Source organism: Pseudorca crassidens, chromosome 1, assembly GCF_039906515.1.
Source record: "Pseudorca crassidens isolate mPseCra1 chromosome 1, mPseCra1.hap1, whole genome shotgun sequence".
NCBI lineage: Eukaryota > Metazoa > Chordata > Mammalia > Artiodactyla > Delphinidae > Pseudorca > Pseudorca crassidens.
Genome location: NC_090296.1, coordinates 122,420,736 through 122,437,359, shown reverse-complemented (window position 1 = coordinate 122,437,359; position 16,624 = coordinate 122,420,736). Strand labels below are relative to the sequence as shown.

Here is a 16,624-nt window from a genome sequence, read left to right as displayed (position 1 = left end):
CTCATTTGTTGCAAATTAGTAATCAGTGGTGGTCAGTGATGGAACCTTAGAACAGAGACGAAAATAAAATTCAGAGAGGGAATTCCCTGGTGGTCCAGTGGTTAGGACTCTGGTCTCTCACTGCCAGGGGCCCAGGTTCAATCCCTGGTTGGGGAACTAAGATCCCATAAAGCCAAGAGGCTCAGCCAAAAAAACAAAAAGAAGAAAATAAAACCCAGAGAAACCCATGCTTTGAATCTTACATGTTTGTGTTTTTCCTTTTTTGCAGAAGAAACCCAAACTGCTCAGCCTCAAGGATTCTTCTATGGCAGATGCCAGCAAACATGGTGTAGGAACGGAATCATTATTTTTTGATAAGGTGAGTAATGAGTGAATTGGATTTAAAATTAGCTACTAATGCCGAAAGAAAATCACCCTGTCCCCAAGAAGATTTTGTTTTAGAGGCATCAAGCTGATTAGGACTTTCTACTTTTTAATATAGTTTTCAAATTGTAGGTCCTTTCAGTCTATGAGAACTATTAGCACAGCTGGAGAAATGGTAGCGTTGTTTGCTTCAGTTTTGTGAAGTAGCTACCACAAAATACAGCATTTGCTATGGTGGAAGAAAGCTTTAAAAGAAATGCATGATATTACTCTCAAAAGATATCTGGGGGCTTCCCTGGTGGCGCAGTGGTTGAGAGTCCGCCTGCCGATGCAGGGGACACGGGTTCGTGCCCCGGGCCGGGAAGATCCCACATGCCGCGGAGCGGCTGGGCCCGTGAGCCATGGCCGCTGAGCCTGCGCGTCCAGAGCCTGTGCTCCGCAACGGAAGAGGCCACAACAGTGAGAGGCCCGCGTACAGAAAAAAAAAAAAAAAAAAAGATATCTGGAACTCCCTGCTGTAGCTATCCAGATCTGTATAGTGGGGAGTGTCAGTGCACCAATTGTTGAGGACTTAAGTTGACTTTTAACCTTCTGATTGCTTGTGATACTTATTTGTGGTATCGCATATTGGGTTCATGGGAATTCTGATTTAACTGTATGTTGTCAGAGCTCCCCAGGTGATTCTAATGAGCAGCCAGAGTTGAGATTACTGGTCTGAACGGTGTTGTGTGGTATGTGCCTGACTTCCTCCTTGGAGTCAACTTGATTAGCAGACTACTTTCATCATGGTAGCTGGCAAACATCAGACTTCTCACTGGCAGGAACCAGCCTGGATTGATCTGGTGGTGACTTAACCTGTCTTGCACCTCTGGGGGTTTTTTTTGTTTTTTTTTTTTGCGGTACGCGGGCCTCTCACTGTTGTGGCCTCTCCCGTTGTGGAGCACAGGCTCCGGATGCGCAGGCTCAGCGGCCATGGCTCGCGGGCCCAGCCGCTCCGCGGCATGTGGGATCTTCCCAGACCGGGGCACGAACCCATGTCCCCTGCATCGGCAGGCGGACTCTCAACCACTGTGCCACCAGGGAAGCCCCTCACCTCTGTGTTTTTGCAAAAGGGCAAATGATTTAGCATCTCCATGATTGGTGCCTCCCGATTGCTCTCTGCCTGTGTGAGCTGTGCTGCAAAACAGTTAAGCATCCCTGGCTCTGACTTGAACCATTTCTGAGGGCAGCCCGGTCATTGGTGCTTTTGAGACAAATGTAGAAGTCCAGGTCACAACCAGCAAATGGTAAGGAAAGGGTGAGGGATGGGGGACCGAGTAAGTTAATTTTTAAAAGAGTGGTGGTATTTTTTTTGGTCATTTTTGAAGTACTTATTTCTTAGAGATACATACTGAAGTGTGTGTAGATGAAAAGTCTGGAGTTTGCTTTAAAATTCAGTGGTGGGGGAAATGGGCATAGATGAAACAAAATTTACTATGTATTGATCATTGCGGCTAGGTGAGTACAAGAGGTTCGTTAGACTATTCTGTCTGCTTTTGTATATGTTTACAAGTTAATAAAAATTAAAAGTAAATATTCGTCATTTGCTCTGAAGGTACACATTCGGTATAGTGTCTACTGATGGATCGTTATGAAAAGTATATGGGAGCCTGGAGAAGGGGTTTTTGATAAACTGCTTGGCTTGGTGTGAGGGTCTCCACCCCCCACAATACTAAGTACATATCTATATATGAAATTAAAGTCCAGATTGCTCATCTCGCCAGGCTAGTATTACTTTGTCTATGCCATTTTTTTAAGCATTTTGGATATTAAAATTCTCAATATTATAAATGGAGAAAGGAAAAGAATCAGGTCAGAGGACAAAAAGTACCTTATTTTAAAAGGTCATTATTCAAGATTACCAGAGTTCGAGAAGAGTGTTGTCAAAGATTCTTTCTGTACATACCTGTTAGGAGAGGCAATAAAAGCTTGGGTAACTCTGATATGGTCCAGAGAATCAGGCATGTGAGACGGTGAATGTCTTCTTTACTCCAGGATCTCTTTTTCAGAATTTTTATTATGGAAAACTTTAAACATGTAAAATTAAAGTGAACAGTAAAATGACTCCTCATGCCACCGCCATCTAACCTCAGCGGTTCTCAGTTCCTACCCCGTGTACTTGTTTCATGTGTACTCTTATTTGGGGACAAATCTCAGATAATGTATTATTTCATCCATAAGTATTTTACTGTTTCCTTTTTAAATGATACCTTTTTTCAAGCATAAGCATTAACACATCTAAGAAAACCAACATTGATTGCTTAATATTGTCAAATACAGTTCAAATTTCCCCAGTCTTTTAAAAGCAATCCAGGATCTCTTGATTCCTTGCTTAATTATTTTTCTTTCGGCTGTCTCCATAAGGTCCGAAAGGCTCTGCGGAGTGCAGAGGCCTATGAAAATTTCCTGCGCTGTCTTGTTATCTTTAACCAGGAGGTGATCTCTCGGGCGGAGCTTGTGCAGTTAGTCTCTCCATTCCTGGGGTAAGTGGAGTCAGGAGCTTAGCCCTGATGTGTGATATGGAGGTGAAATAAAACTTAGTTTGTGGGAGTATGTGATAGGCAAAATTAATTTGATTGTGGTGGGTCAGTTGACTCATAAAATGTCGGTGTCAAGAGAGTCCTCTGGGAAGTCTTCTAGTTCAACTTCGGAGATGAAAAAATAGGCAGAGAGGACATTGGCCAAGACTAGTGGTCTCCTGATCCCCTGACCAATGTTGGAGGTTTTATAGAGACCAATCTCTTCCAGGGTTCTAGAATCTTGACTTTGACAACCTAAGAATTATCTGAACATTGAAGCAATATTCCTGATTAGAAAATGGCTTGTTATTGCCTGGTACAGTTCTTCCATCACCACCTTAATTGGTCTTAGAGCACTTTATAAGAAAAGGAGAAGCCAGGTATTCAGAAGTACTGCTTCTTAGGCAGGAAATAATAATTGTCATTGGAATTTGTCCAATGGTAGTAGAGTTCTGAGCCAACACCAGATAGTGGTAGTCACACCTCAGGATTACTGCATCATGCTTCTAATTGCTCACCAATTTTTGGTTTGATTCTTCAGGAAATTCCCAGAATTGTTTAATTGGTTTAAAAACTTTCTGGGCTATAAGGAGTCTGTACATCTGGAAACCTTTCCAAAGGAACGAGCCACAGAGGGCATTGCCATGGAGATAGATTATGCCTCTTGTAAACGGTTGGGCTCCAGCTATCGAGCCCTGCCAAAGAGTTACCAGCAGCCCAAGTGTACAGGACGGACTCCTCTCTGTAAAGAGGTAAGACCTCCCTGAGAAAGGATCAGCCCTGAATCCGCAGCTTCCTCCAGAAGGGAGTGGTACCTGGGATGGAGAATTTACATGAATGAGGAAATCAAAATGCTTTTCTGTCTTTTTTCAAAAGAAAATGTTTTATACCTTTATTGAGAGCCTTTTTCTTACTATCTTTTTAAACTTGCTAAAGGTGAAAATTGTAATGTTAACTGTTTCTTCCCTCCCCTAAAGTGTTGTCTTTTTTATTGAGAACGCTGAATCACCTGAAAACTTTGTTACACTTCTGTTTCAATTTCTCTTCTTTTACCCAAAGGTTTTAAATGATACCTGGGTTTCCTTCCCCTCCTGGTCTGAGGACTCCACCTTTGTTAGTTCCAAGAAAACTCAGTATGAAGAACATATCTATCGTTGTGAAGATGAACGTTTTGAGGTACAAGCTCCTTTATCATTTGAAATTTGGGGAAATGGGAGATTTGGAACAAGAGGATATCTTAAATACCTACCTGGGAGGGTTGGTTTTTTAAGACAAAGGAGCAAGAGGCTCTCGTTCTTCTGTGGTAAATGCTTATTGTATTTACCATGTTTTACGACTTTGTCAAATATATTAGTAATATTTTTATGACAAATGTTACTTACCCTTTGTAACTGAAATTATCCATTGATGGCTGGATAATACTCCTTTGAATTTTCAATAGCGTTTTAAAGGTTATTGTGTCTACGTGGTATGTAAAATCAGTATCTTAAGACCTAGTGGGCTTTCTTGCAGCTGTTTTAAATTATTTATCTTAAAGTGTGTATTATTTTTAGCAGGTATCTTAAAATGGTTAGCAAACCAGCTCTTCTGTGAGAACTGGAACTCCTCTTTCATATTTCTGATATTGATTTGGCTCCATTTGAAAGAAAGTTGAGTTAGGGACTTTATTTTAAAGTAGTTGGGAAAGGAAGAGCTGGAGTGAAGAAATGAGCTGGTAGACAGCCCCAATACCAGGAGTGGGAGTACTGAAAATGGACTCAATTCTCAGTGTCTAGTTCACTGATAGCAACAAAAATGGAATGTTAACTGTGTCTTGAGAGGTAAAATTACGTGCATCCTACTTAATGTATTTATTATATAAAACCGACTGCCCCTGCTCATTCATATGGATGGGAGATATTTTGCTCCTTTTTTCATCCATACTGATTTAGCTCTCTGCCAGTTATCCCCCTTCACACTTGCTTCATCTGTTTCTGGCATGTTTTGAATGAAGAGCCCCATGTTGCTTGGCCACTGGCAGGTGGTTGGCCATCTCTGCCCCAGCGTTTATGAGGAGCTTCAACCATTTGCAGAAAACTCAATCGTGACAGATGTTAACTTCTATAGAAAGTTTTATCAAGCTAAAGAAAGCATTTCTTTTTTACCTATGTTTAGTAAGTTTAGATGATGTGTGAGAAAGCAGAGACTGGCCTCTGTTTTTGACAGGGTATTCCTATTCTTGACTAGTATGCCTGCAAATGAGAGGCAACAGCCTCATTTCCCACTTGCAGAGAGTTAAGACGCAAGAAATGTGTGTGTGTGCACATGCACATACTTAGGATTGGATGGGATGGACTAGTTTGAATCCTTTATACATCAGTATAGGTTAACATTCCTGCAATACAGACAACCCCCAAATCTCAGTGGCTTATAAAAATAGATTTATTTCTTCATCATACTACATGTGCATGATGTTTAGCAGGAGATTCTGCTCATCAGAATTACTTGGGGACCTAGGCTGACAGAGTGCCACCATCTTGAACAGTGCCAGTGACTAGAGGGAAAAAGAGCTCAGATGGATCTTGCACCCTTAAATGCTCTAGCCTAGACGTAATAGACATTACTTTGACTCACCTGTGCAAAACTCATTTGCTAGAACTAGTTGCATGGCCCTATCTAATCACAAGGGAGCCAGGAAGTTCAATCCATCATTTATCCATAACTGGGGAAAAGTGGGGGGACAACCAGAAATATTTGACAAAATGACTGCCATAGTCCTGAAACTACAAAAATTAGGAAACACACAGACATTTGGTCATAGACCTTTGAGACTGCTCATTTATTTCATTTTCTTTTTCTCATCTGGAGAATTTTGTGTTAAGCCTTGGAAAAAAGTTAACTCAAAGGTTGCTAGTCATATCCTTAACCAGGTCAGGGCTAAGCCCTTGCCAGAAAATAAAATGCCAGAAATTCAGTAAGAATTTAAATGGTTACCCACAGATACGACATTGAAGTCCATAAGGAATGATAGCCACTGCTCTTATTATTACTAGATGTGGAACAAGGCTATTAAATATTTAAACATTTCAAGTTACCCTGAAAAACCTTACTCATGAGACTGATAGGTAATCTTGAATGGTCTTTTTGGGATTTCGTTGTAGTGGTTGTTATTGTTTGTAACATCTTAGTAATTCATGAAAGTTCAGGGGAAAGTGTCTGTAAGGTTGTTTCCTATTAGGTCCCTCTGGTGTGGGGGCCGGGGGCCAGTAGTCCTAAGTAAAGCACACTGGTGGTGGTACAAGTATTAACTACCGCTTAGCCATCATTTATTGGATGTTTGTTGCATGCCTGGCGTCGTGCTAAATCCTTTACATGGATTGTACTGTTAAATCCAGAAAACAACCTTATGGGAGTAGGTGGTGTTATCCCTGTTTTACCTATAAGGACACAGTTTTATATGGCTATGGTATGGCAGAGCCAGGGTTCAAATCCAAGGAGTTTGACTTCTTCTACCTTATACGCCTGACAGCTATTCTGTTCTGGTTGGGGTCCTGAACATACTTTGTCTTTTTCTTTAGCTTGATGTAGTTTTAGAGACTAATCTGGCAACGATCCGGGTTTTGGAAGCAATACAGAAGAAGCTTTCCCGCTTGTCTGCTGAGGAACAAGCCAAATTTCGCTTGGACAACACCCTCGGGGGCACATCAGAAGTCATCCATCGAAAAGCCCTCCAAAGGATATATGCTGATAAAGCAGCTGACATCATTGATGGTCTGAGGAAGAACCCCTCCATTGCCGTCCCAATTGTCCTTAAAAGGTACCTGAGTGAATATGCCCTTCATGCTTCAGTGTGCTCCTTGACAGACTAGTGTCCCATTAAATAAGATTCTCCTTTTCGACTTGGTTACCCCATGAGACCTCCATTTCTCCCCAACCCTGGTTGTGGGAAATCAGGTGGAGTGTGGGGTAGTGGAGCTTCCCGATAGGCTTCTGTGTAGCCAGCAGTGGAGAACAAACCTTTAAAGTCCATAGTGGAATGCTCTGTGTGTTTGAGGTAATATTTTAAAATAGAGAAGAGAACAAAGAAGAAAACAGCCACCCATGTTCCTGTCACTCAGTACTAACCAATGTTCACATCTTTGTTTTTTAATAAGAAAAATCACGTTGTCTTTGTAAAATTGATATGTGTTATTAAAAAAGACTTAGCTTGCCATTTTTACCAAGAATGTCTTCTTTCTCATAACAAAACTTCAGCCTGAGGTATAGAGGGGCTGTTGAACCCACCTAAGGCTGGGTATCATGGAGGAGGCCAGGGCTGAGCCCCAGGCTCCTCCAAGCACATGGCACTCTGTACTACACTATGAATCCCAGCTAAGATTCATAGGGGCCTCTGTCTGTATCACCTGGTGAAAACTTACCTGCTGCACAATGCACAAGTGCCCAGATTTTATTGTTCCTCCCTAGTCTTCTCCTCAAGAGCTGGCACAAGCTGTTCCTCTCCTTGCCAGTAGCATTTAACTTTTGTCTTTGAGATGGAGGATATTCTTCAGTTCTAGTGCTGGTTTTGATTTTACTCTCCTCTCTTCTAGAGTATCAGGATCAGTCGTTCTCATTAGAACTTCCAAACTGTGGCCAGAGGAACGTTATTGTGCAAGTTCTCTGCTCTTAGACTTTTGCATTTACATTAGCATAATAAACGTTCTCAGAAGTCCTGAGCAAAGAAACTTGTTTCACTTTGTTTTAGCTGGCCAAGGAAGAGAACCTCCTTTTCTAGGGTATTCTGTGGAATGTTGTTTGAGAAATAACTATTCTTGGCAAGATTTCTGACTTTGGGACAAATTACTTCCCCAAAGTAAGTCTTGAATGAGTAAGTTTCTCATGTATCAGAGTTCAAGACTGGTTTGAATAAAATTTACCCCAAAGTTGCCAACAGTTTTGGCAGATCTGCTATATCTTTTGACCTTCGAAATAAAATAAACCTGACATATTTCTTGCTTCTAAACCCTTATGAGATTAGGTGCTGTTACCCCTATTTTACTGATAAAGAGACAGTCTTATATGGCTAATATGGCAGAGCCAGGATTCCAGTATGACTCCCTGCCTTAAAATTCCCTCATCTCGATTCCCATGTCTTGTTTTTCCACCTTCCACTCCACTAGGTTGAAAATGAAAGAGGAAGAATGGCGAGAAGCTCAGAGAGGCTTTAACAAGGTGTGGAGAGAGCAAAATGAGAAATACTACTTGAAATCTCTGGACCACCAAGGCATCAACTTTAAACAAAATGACACCAAGGTCCTGAGGTCTAAGAGCTTACTCAACGAGATTGAGAGTATCTATGATGAGGTGAGCTGGAGGTCTCTACATCTGTGCGACGTCCCCAGTCTGTATGTTCAGCGTAGCTTTGACTGCTGCAGATTACCTTTGTTATGTGAATGTGAGACCCTCCAAAACTTGTTGATTCTTGCTTCATAGCATAGACTTCTATTCCCGATTCTACCATTTTAAATCTAAGCCTCACTAAGCTGTTTTACTAGTTTCCCATCCTGGTTTCAGTTCATGCCCACTACCCCCCTCTCCCACTTCTCTCCCTATCTGTTTCCTTCCAACAGTACCTTATATTCCTTCAGGTAGCCCATCTCAACTTCCCACAGCTTAAAATACTATCATTGATCCCCAGACTTTTTTTTTTTTTGGCCGCACCGTGTGGCTTGTGGGATTTTAGTTCCTCGAAGCTGGGCCCTCCACACTGAGTGTGTGGAGTCCTAACCACTGGACCGCCAGAGAACTCCCCCTAGACTCTTCCTAATCCTTGTTTATTCGGCATCCTTACCAGGATTATATAGAGTACTGGGAGCTAGGATACAGAGATGAATAAGAAATTAATCCTGCTTTCTTTGAGCTCACAGTCTTAGGGGATGGATAGAAACAAATACAGTGTGATTGAGAATTCCTAGAAATGGTGTGATCTTGAATTTGAAAAAACTTTGTATTATGAAACTATCAAACATACACAAAAGGGGAGAGAATAGTAAAATGATCTCTTACATAAACTTAATCACCTCTATTTTACCAATTTTGTTATATCTGCCACCATCCACACTCCCACCCCAGAAGGATTTTAAAGTAAATCCTAGACTTCATATCGTATCCTCCATAAATACTAATCCGGAATTTTAAAAGATGATCCCAGTTCTGTCCCATTGTCTCTTATAAGTCTTCAATGTCTGGAAGGCATCGATCATTTTGTTATCAAACCACATCTCGCACATCATCTTTTTGTTTCTGGAAGTTTTGGGTTAGAAAATAATGGCCACTGTGGTTAATAGAAAGTACTGCTGGTGTAGTCTCATAGGTCTGTTTGTTGTTCCTGTAGGTACATCGCGTAATACTTTGTCTCTCTCTCCTGTTAGAGGCAAGAGCAGGCTACGGAAGAAAATGCTGGTGTACCTGTTGGTCCACACCTCTCACTTGCCTACGAAGACAAACAGATTCTGGAAGATGCTGCTGCTCTGATTATCCACCATGTGAAGAGGCAGACAGGCATTCAGAAGGAGGACAAATATAAAATCAAGCAAATCATGCATCATTTTATTCCAGATCTGCTCTTTGCTCAGAGAGGTGATCTCTCGGATGTAGAGGAGGAGGAAGAAGAAGAGATGGATGTAGATGAAGCCACAGGGGCGGCTAAGAAGCACAATGGTGTTGGGGGCAGTCCCCCTAAGTCCAAGCTACTGTTCAGTAACACAGCAGCTCAGAAGTTAAGAGGGATGGATGAAGTATACAACCTCTTCTATGTTAATAATAACTGGTATATCTTTATGCGACTGCACCAGATACTCTGCTTGAGGCTGCTGCGGATTTGTTCCCAGGCTGAACGGCAAATTGAAGAAGAAAACCGAGAGAGAGAGTGGGAACGGGAAGTGTTGGGCATAAAGCGAGACAAGAGTGACAGCCCCGCCATCCAGCTACGTCTCAAAGAACCTAGTGAGTGCTTAGATTGTCAGTCTACAGAAGATGTGAGGGGTTGGGGACCTCAGGGCCTAGTTAGACTCAGGACTGCTTTCTTTTATACATAGAGCACAGGCAGGCCTTAGAGGCTGGCTAGGTTCAAATCCTAGCACCGCAGTTTACTGGTTGTGTGACCTTACTTAAACTCTGTGAACCTGTTTACCTGTAAAATGGAGGTACTACTTGTCTCTTGGGGTTGTTGGGACAATTGGAGAAAATATGAGAAGCACCCTGTGCACTGCTTGGATCATGGACACTCAATAGCTGGTACCATGGACACCAGGGAAGTGGGTGTCAGTTACTGTCAGTTTCCCAAATGGCAGATCTCTGGGTTATTGCAAAGTGTTTGAAAGGACAGAGACGTGACTCAAACGTCATAGTTGGTTTCATTCCATGACAGAACATAAATTCCTAGTTGTTCATGCCTGAGACAGATGCAAAAGAGGAGATGGGGACTCAAGAGATGGTTTGAGACAGCAGAACAGGCAGAGCAGGAATGAAGATAGAAGACTCAGGAAAAGGAAAATAAATGAGGATTAAGGAAGCCACCATATCCTCTAAGTAATTCTATGCTGCTTGCTTCTAGATATCTCTTCAGGTCATAAGTTAGGTACTTAAGCTGTGAGCCAAAAGCTTTTTTGTGAAGCCTTTCTTCTGTGCTCTTTAGGAAATAGCCAATCTTTGGAGTGAATTATCCTTTCTTTTCTTTTCTTTCCTTTTTTTTTAAAAAAAAAAAACTGTTACTGGTGTAAGAAGCCCATTTGAAGCCCTGGCCTTCTATCTGTTGAAGAGCTAATGAACCTGGGAATTAATTCTAAAAGCCTTTATCTGGATTAATACTAGCTTGAGAGACTTCAGTATAGTGATTCCATCTGCTTGGGTAGAAATGAGACAGAAGATGACCTAATCCTGGCTTGACCGTTGACTTAACCTGGTTTGAGGCTTACAGTTTGTTCTTGAGTAATAATGTCAAGCCTCACACTGATCGTGGGTCATGTGGTTTGCGCTAATAGCACTCAGCTTTATTCTGACATGAAAGCATTTTTTCATGGCAGTAGCACAGCCCGTTCCTATGCTGTGGATCCGAACAAGGTAATGTTCTGTAATGAAACTCAAGCCAGTTGCTTCTTTTAAACAGTAGTTGTCCTGTTTAACCTGTCTTGAATGAATCCATCACACTTCAGATAAATGGAAATGGACTCAGCTTTTGCTCTCAGCCTTTTTTCCCCTATATTTTACAAAGAGGTAACTAAATGTCAAAGACAAAGAGTTCTTGTTGTAATTTTTTTTCATTTCAGTGAACTTTTTATTGCAGTGCAAAACATAGACAGAAAAGTATACACATCCGAATTGTGTAGCTCAGCGAATTTTTACAAAGCAAACACACCTGATAACCAGCACCCTGATCAAGAAACAGAACATAACCGGTAGCCCCGTCGTGCCACAGTCTTGATTGCCAGCGCTGGAGATCAGAGTTGCCTGTTTTTGAGCTTTATGTAAATGGGTCTTATTTTAGTAAACTAAAGGCGGAGTCCTTTCACCTTTCCTTGTGCACACTGCTAGTTGCCAGAGGTCTCTGTAACAACTGATAAGATTCCAGCTGGTGGTTGAAGTGATTCATATGCAGCAAGTACAAATCATTTAATGTAATTTGTGAAGTACAATATTGGGAATCCATTTTTAAACAAAAGGACTTTGACAAATGCAGATCACTTCATTATTCATAGAGGATTTAATTTGCACTCGTCTTTTTCTGTTCCCGAGAGGTTTCCTAGTGCTGGAGTATGGTTCCGCCTGCCTTTTCTCTTCAGCCCTTGATGCTCCGTTGAAAGAGCTGTATGAGCAGGCGACCTGTGTGAGGGATGCTCTTTGTAGGCTGCGAGAGCAGGTTCCTGTCTTAGCAGGGGAGCCAAGAACTTTTTGACGAAACTTCTTCCCTGGGATATTTTGCTCTCCTGTCACGCATAGCCAGGCCATACTGTAAATAAGTGTTTTTCAGGCACGGTCAGTCGGAGTGTTAGAAGCCGCTGTTAAAGTTGCAGAGTCACTCTCCTTTAATAGACAGTGCTGGGGGTTGTAGCCACCTGTCAGATCTCATCTCTCTGCAGCAGACTAAACACCTAGATTTGTTCTGTTAAGTGCTCTTTAGGCCAGCTGTGGGATTTGCCCTGCCTTCTCTTCCAGTCTTTTCTTAGCAGGGTAAGGCCTCATCTCTCCCATCTCTCCCACAGTGGACGTTGATGTAGAAGATTATTACCCAGCTTTCCTGGATATGGTGCGGAGCCTGCTGGATGGCAACATAGACTCTTCACAGTATGAAGATTCGCTAAGAGAGATGTTTACCATTCATGCCTACATTGCCTTTACCATGGACAAACTCATCCAGAGCATTGTCAGACAGGTGAGGGCATGGCGGAGGCTAGGGTTGGTGAGGGAGAAAGTCTACAGATGGATTCAGGAAAGAGAAAAGGCAAGATTTCTGTTGGGAAAGCAGTCAGTTTCCTCATATAATGATGTTTATGAACGCATGGTTCTGTAGAGGGGAGGGAGAGGTTAATGTGATGTGATGTCGGATTTCTCCTGTTAACAGAGTGGGAGTACTTCAGCCATGTGGTTGACTCCTTTGCTTTGCTCAGCGTGCCCTGGGAGTATGAGCCTACCTGAGACGTGATGTTTTACCCCCAGCACTGGTCCTGACCCCCTGCCCTACCCTCCCAGCTCTTACGTCGGGTACCAGGCGTGAGCTCAGTTTCCTCTTCTTTAGGTGTTGGTAATTCTATGGACTTTCCGTATTTAACATTTGAAATTCTTTTTACAGGAAGGGTTTCATACAACATCTTTTATACTCTGTCCACCTCACTATCTGAGATTCCCTCTGAGTTAGATTTGTAGTTGGTTTTTTGGTTTATTCTTGTGGCACCCTAGAAGTTTGTAAATATGTTGTTCTTTACAACAATAATTTTATAGCAAATAACATGTAATAGGTTTCCATTCCTTTGCCTTTAGTTCTGAACTTTTGAAGGGATCGGAGTCTGTTGATAGTGCACCACTTTCTTTAAAGTGGAAACTTTTTTTTTTTTTTTTGCGATACGCGGGCCTCTCACTGTTGTGGCCTCTCCCATTGCGGAGCACAGGCTCCGGATGCACAGACTCAGCGGCCATGGCTCACGGGCCCAGCCGCTCCGCGGCACGTGGGATCTTCCCGGATCGGGGCACGAACCCGTGTCCCCTGCATCGGCAGGCGGACTCTCAGCCACTGCGCCACCAGGGAAGCCCAAAGTGAAAACTTTTAAAAAGACAATTCTAATTCTAGAGTCCACACCGCTACTATGGAAAGAAAAGCTTGTTCAGTGTTTTCCTCAGATAAAATATGGAATCCTTCGCAAAGTACTCATGCTTTTACCTTGAATTTAGAAGGATGCATGGCTCTGCACCCCTCTCACAGGATCTACTCAGAGTCAAGGAATGTTGCTTCACATAACTGAATCTTGGCATCTTCACAAAAGTTGTCAGGCAGAGAGCTGAAAGTTGAAGTGGTTATTAGGCCTTCCCTTAAGGGGTCTTAATGGTGATGGACAGAAATCTTTACATGTATACAATCAGCTATGGTCATAATTTTTTTTTTTTTTTTTTTTGCTGTACGCGGGCCCCTCACTGTTGTGGCCTCTCCCGTTGCGGAGCACAGGCTCCAGACATGCAGGCTCAGCGGCCATGGCTCACGGGCCCAGCCACCCCACGGCACGTGGGATCCTCCCAGACAGGGGCACGAACCTGTGCCGCCTGCATCGGCAGGCGGACTCTCAACCACTGCGCCACCAGGGAAGCCCTGGTCATAATTTTTGAGAGACTAATGCCTGTTAATGTCCCCTAGATTTACATAAAAGACTTCAGTTACCATGTGCTTATGTTTCTGTTTACAAGTTTGCTGTTGCTACAGCTAGAAATAAAGTCTTTCATACTACCAGTACAACTTTAAAAATCTAATACAACAAGGCTCAGCGGCCATGGCTCACAGGCCCAGCCGCTCTGAGGCATGTGGGAACTTCCCAGACCGGGGCACGAACCCGTGTCCCCTGCATCGGCAGGCGGACTCTCAACCACTGCGCCACCAGGGAAGCCAGCAAGGTTGGTTTTTTAAATAGATATAATTAGTCTATTTACTAGAAGCACCTGGTTATGATTTTGAGTCAATAATACATAAGGTCCGATCTTTTTTTATGGAGACAGGTTTTATCCAGAAATCTGAATCCATTGTTTTTAAAATACGTTTATGCTCCTCAGCTTAACTCCTGAATTGGAGGCATAACATTTCTTACTCTCCTTATCTCCTTTGCTGTTCTCCAGAGTTCATTGCTGACTGGAGGTAGAACATATATTTCAAGGTCAAACCATATATTTATCTTACTTTTCTAGACTAGTTTAAGAGGGTTTTGTCTTAAGAATACAATAGGCAGTCTCACAGACATCTGGTGTGGGACTCAAAATATGGCCAGACCATCTAGGGGTTAGACTGGGGAGGTTTTTTTTTTCCCTCTCCTGCATGCCTCCTTTCTGGACATCTCCCCCATCCTCATGCTTCTCTCTTCAGATGAACACTCAGCACGTACTCAAGGCTTCTCCAGCACCTGAGGCTTTCACTTGCCACGGCAGTGCCTCTGGCCCTGGCATTACCAACCATCCAGGTGCTCCTCTGTAAAAAGTCTACCAGACACACTCATTGTGTCATTTCAATTTAGCAGGAGAGAGAATCTAACCAGCCTAGTGTGGGGATGAGAGTTGCCTAGTTGTCCCTGGATTTATAATGCTGCCCTTTCCAAAGACTAGAAGGGGCCAGATATCCAAGGAGAGGGTGCGGATAGGGAGTCGGTGACGTGGTCTCCTTTTACAGGAAGGTATAAAGAAGTATCTACATGATAGAGACCATGCTTTGGACGTGCACTGCTTTTTTTCTCTCTTAAACACTGTATTTTAAGCCTTCCCCCGTATTAGCAAGTTATCATAAGCATTATTTTAATGGTCACATTAAAAGCCGTTGTATAGACTAATTGTAATTTAACGACCTCCAGTTGCTGGCCTTTCTACCACCATCAGGTCACTCACCCTTCTGACCTTGCACCTTGTCCATTTATCTACAAATACACATACTTGTCACTTAAGAGTTTTTTAAATGTTAAAAATAAGTAGTTGTCATAGTTACTAGCACTTCAAAAAGAGTGTATCTTCCTAAAAATAGAATGGCTTAGTGGTTATGAGAATTTTAAAGTAAAATAGACAAATTGATACTGCAATTAACATTTTGCTTTCTTGTATCTGTTTTTCACATTCTCTGGCATTTTAATGGGTAAAGTTTCATTTGAGAGAATCTTTATTTCACAGTAGATATATCGTCATGACCTATGAGAATAGAATCTCTGAAAGATTCAACTTTCTAGTCATCAGATAGTTTAATAAGATAGTTTCAGAAGTTACCAGTAGTCAGTCGTGATTGACCTGTGTTGAAAATGAGTTAATTTACCTACAATTTTAAATACTATACTTTTATTATCAGATGTGGAAAAATAGAGGATGTGTTAGAAAGAATATTAGTCCTAACTCAGCTCCTTCAGGTGAGCACCCATGACAGATTAATTCAGTAACAGCTTCCTCAGTGCCTATTGAGTTTCAGACTTTGTACTAGGGCTGTGAATGTAGACATGGATCTTGCTTTCATGGTTCTCCGAAGTCCCTCTCCTCACCTTAGCACACGTGAGTTTTCTTATCTAACATGTAAATTTGTCTCATATATCAATATAGTAGGGTACCCTTCTCCAGCCTGCTTCCCAGGGTAGTTGTGTGGATCAACTGAGAATACGTATGAAAGGAAATTGTAAATGGTAAAGAAGTGCCATAAAATTAGGAAACCATGGAAATTTTCTTTCATGTAAAAAAATTTTTCTTAAGTTCCTTAGAACTTTAAATGAGCAGCACATTAACCTGAGTTGCTTATGGTTTTGCTTTTAAATATATATGAACATTTTATTCATGGACCAGAGATATGGTTGAAGATTTTGGCTTGGTTATTCTCCAAGAAAATAAGATAGTGGTTTTGTATGATTAATGTTCTAAAATGATCAACCAGAAAACCCTTCTTTTTTTTTCTTTTTGCGGTACGCGGGCCTCTCACTGTTGTGGCCTCTCCCGTTGCAGAGCACGGGCTCTGGACGCGCAGGCTCATCGGCCATGGCTCACGGGCCCAGCCGCTCCGCGGCATGAACCCGTATGCCCTGCATCGGCAGGCAGACTCTCAACCACTGCGCCACCAGGGAGGCCCTGGAAAAAACCTTTTTGAGCTGAGTGATTGGAACCACCAAAGGGAGGCTGAGTGTGTGACAGGGAGAACTATATTTTTGGTTCCCTGATGACTTGCCTTTGCTTGATTCCAGCTGCAGCACATCGTGAGTGATGAGATCTGTGTACAAGTGACTGACCTGTACCTGGCGGAAAACAATAATGGGGCCACTGGAGGCCAGCTGAATACACAGACCTCAAGGAGCCTCCTGGAGTCAACATATCAGCGGAAGGCTGAGCAGCTCATGTCAGATGAGAATTGCTTTAAGGTGAGAGGTACTCAGGTAGTCAGGGACCATGCTGACGACAGTGTGAGCTGTTGGGGCTCTCTCCACCAGAAGTCAAAGCCATACCAGGGTACTTTGACCCAGTGATTCCACTCCTAGACC

The 16,624-nt window shown here is 42.5% G+C and overlaps 1 protein-coding gene and 1 non-coding gene across 10 annotated transcripts in view; both read left to right on the top strand.

Moving 5' to 3' along the window:
• Positions 1 to 16,624, top strand: part of SIN3A (SIN3 transcription regulator family member A) — a 68,285-nt gene that overhangs the window by 36,707 nt on the left and 14,954 nt on the right. For 7 of the 9 annotated variants that reach the window (XM_067754001.1, XM_067754018.1, XM_067753993.1 and 4 more), the window contains exons 9-17: positions 269 to 358; positions 2,767 to 2,885; positions 3,463 to 3,673; positions 3,981 to 4,097; positions 6,479 to 6,717; positions 8,060 to 8,243; positions 9,311 to 9,884; positions 12,140 to 12,309; positions 16,331 to 16,504. In XM_067754001.1, coding sequence (XP_067610102.1) covers positions 269 to 358; positions 2,767 to 2,885; positions 3,463 to 3,673; positions 3,981 to 4,097; positions 6,479 to 6,717; positions 8,060 to 8,243; positions 9,311 to 9,884; positions 12,140 to 12,309; positions 16,331 to 16,504 — 1,878 coding nt within the window. Of the gene's footprint in view, positions 1 to 268; positions 359 to 2,766; positions 2,886 to 3,462; positions 3,674 to 3,980; positions 4,098 to 6,478; positions 6,718 to 8,059; positions 8,244 to 9,310; positions 9,885 to 12,139; positions 12,310 to 16,094; positions 16,306 to 16,330; positions 16,505 to 16,624 lie in introns of those variants that run through there. The other 2 variants (XM_067754043.1, XM_067754062.1) reach the window with 2 other exon arrangements.
• TRNAE-CUC (transfer RNA glutamic acid (anticodon CUC)) lies at positions 84 to 156 on the top strand. Its single transcript has one exon. It is a non-coding gene; the product is annotated as a tRNA-Glu (tRNA).